The sequence below is a fragment of the Cynoglossus semilaevis genome, unplaced genomic scaffold, assembly GCF_000523025.1.
Source record: "Cynoglossus semilaevis isolate Cse_v1.0 unplaced genomic scaffold, Cse_v1.0 C19012638, whole genome shotgun sequence".
NCBI lineage: Eukaryota > Metazoa > Chordata > Actinopteri > Pleuronectiformes > Cynoglossidae > Cynoglossus > Cynoglossus semilaevis.
The window spans coordinates 1-747 of NW_007588669.1; the positions used below are offsets into that span (position 1 = coordinate 1).

Consider the following 747-nt stretch of genomic DNA (forward strand, 5'->3'; position numbering starts at 1 on the left):
TTTTTTTTTGGTTCATTTCCATACCTCCCATAAGTGTGAAACCACTGGCGCGTCTGCCCACGAATGCTCCGAGTTGATGCCGTTCTTCCCATTCTTGTAGTAAATGACTGAGAAGGATTTGTCGAACCACCTGGAAAGCATGATCGCAGCTGAACAGATGCCAATATGATTTGTTTCTATAGATAACCTTCACTGTAAAGAGCACTATAAACGTACCTATTGTACAATTTGCCATGCAATAAGGATTTGGCGTAGCGGTCCAAACTTTCCGCAGGATTGTCTTTCAATATGCCTTGATTATCATCATCCAGGGTCACAAAGAAGGCTGCTCTCTCGATGCAATGCAACGACTGTCTGTTTATTCCACTGCCGAAATATTTGTGCCTAGCAGTAGCCCATGAGATTCTTAGGCACACAAGGGAGAAGGGTAAACGAGATGGAATTAATGACACAACAGGCTTCGTTGAACGTACGCATTAATGACAAGTGGCTTCTCTGGCTGACCTGTTTCCAGCAGTGAGGGCCCCAAGTTTGGCTTCTCCTTTACAGGGGGGTGATGGATCGTCAAGGATCCTCTGGATTTGGAATTCAATTTCTCTTGGGGAAAGAAGACGGCCTGCCTGGTACACTTTCAGGCAATAGTAGCAACCCTTGTGGTATATTGCTATATAGTCGCTGTCCTCCCAATGTTGCACAGTGTCTTCAAGAAAAAGAAAGGAAGAATACAAACTTTGATCTTTTTAACTT

The 747-nt window shown here is 44.0% G+C and overlaps 1 protein-coding gene across 1 annotated transcript; it reads right to left on the bottom strand.

The window, feature by feature from the left end:
• Positions 1-24: 24 nt before the first annotated feature.
• On the bottom strand, positions 25-740 carry LOC103399449 (carnitine O-palmitoyltransferase 1, liver isoform-like; the record flags this gene model as incomplete). The annotated part of the gene is made up of 3 exons (XM_008338139.2): positions 25-130; positions 217-405; positions 505-740. Coding segments are annotated over 3 exons (531 nt in total), but the record flags the coding sequence as incomplete, so codon positions are not given.
• Positions 741-747: the final 7 nt, after the last annotated feature.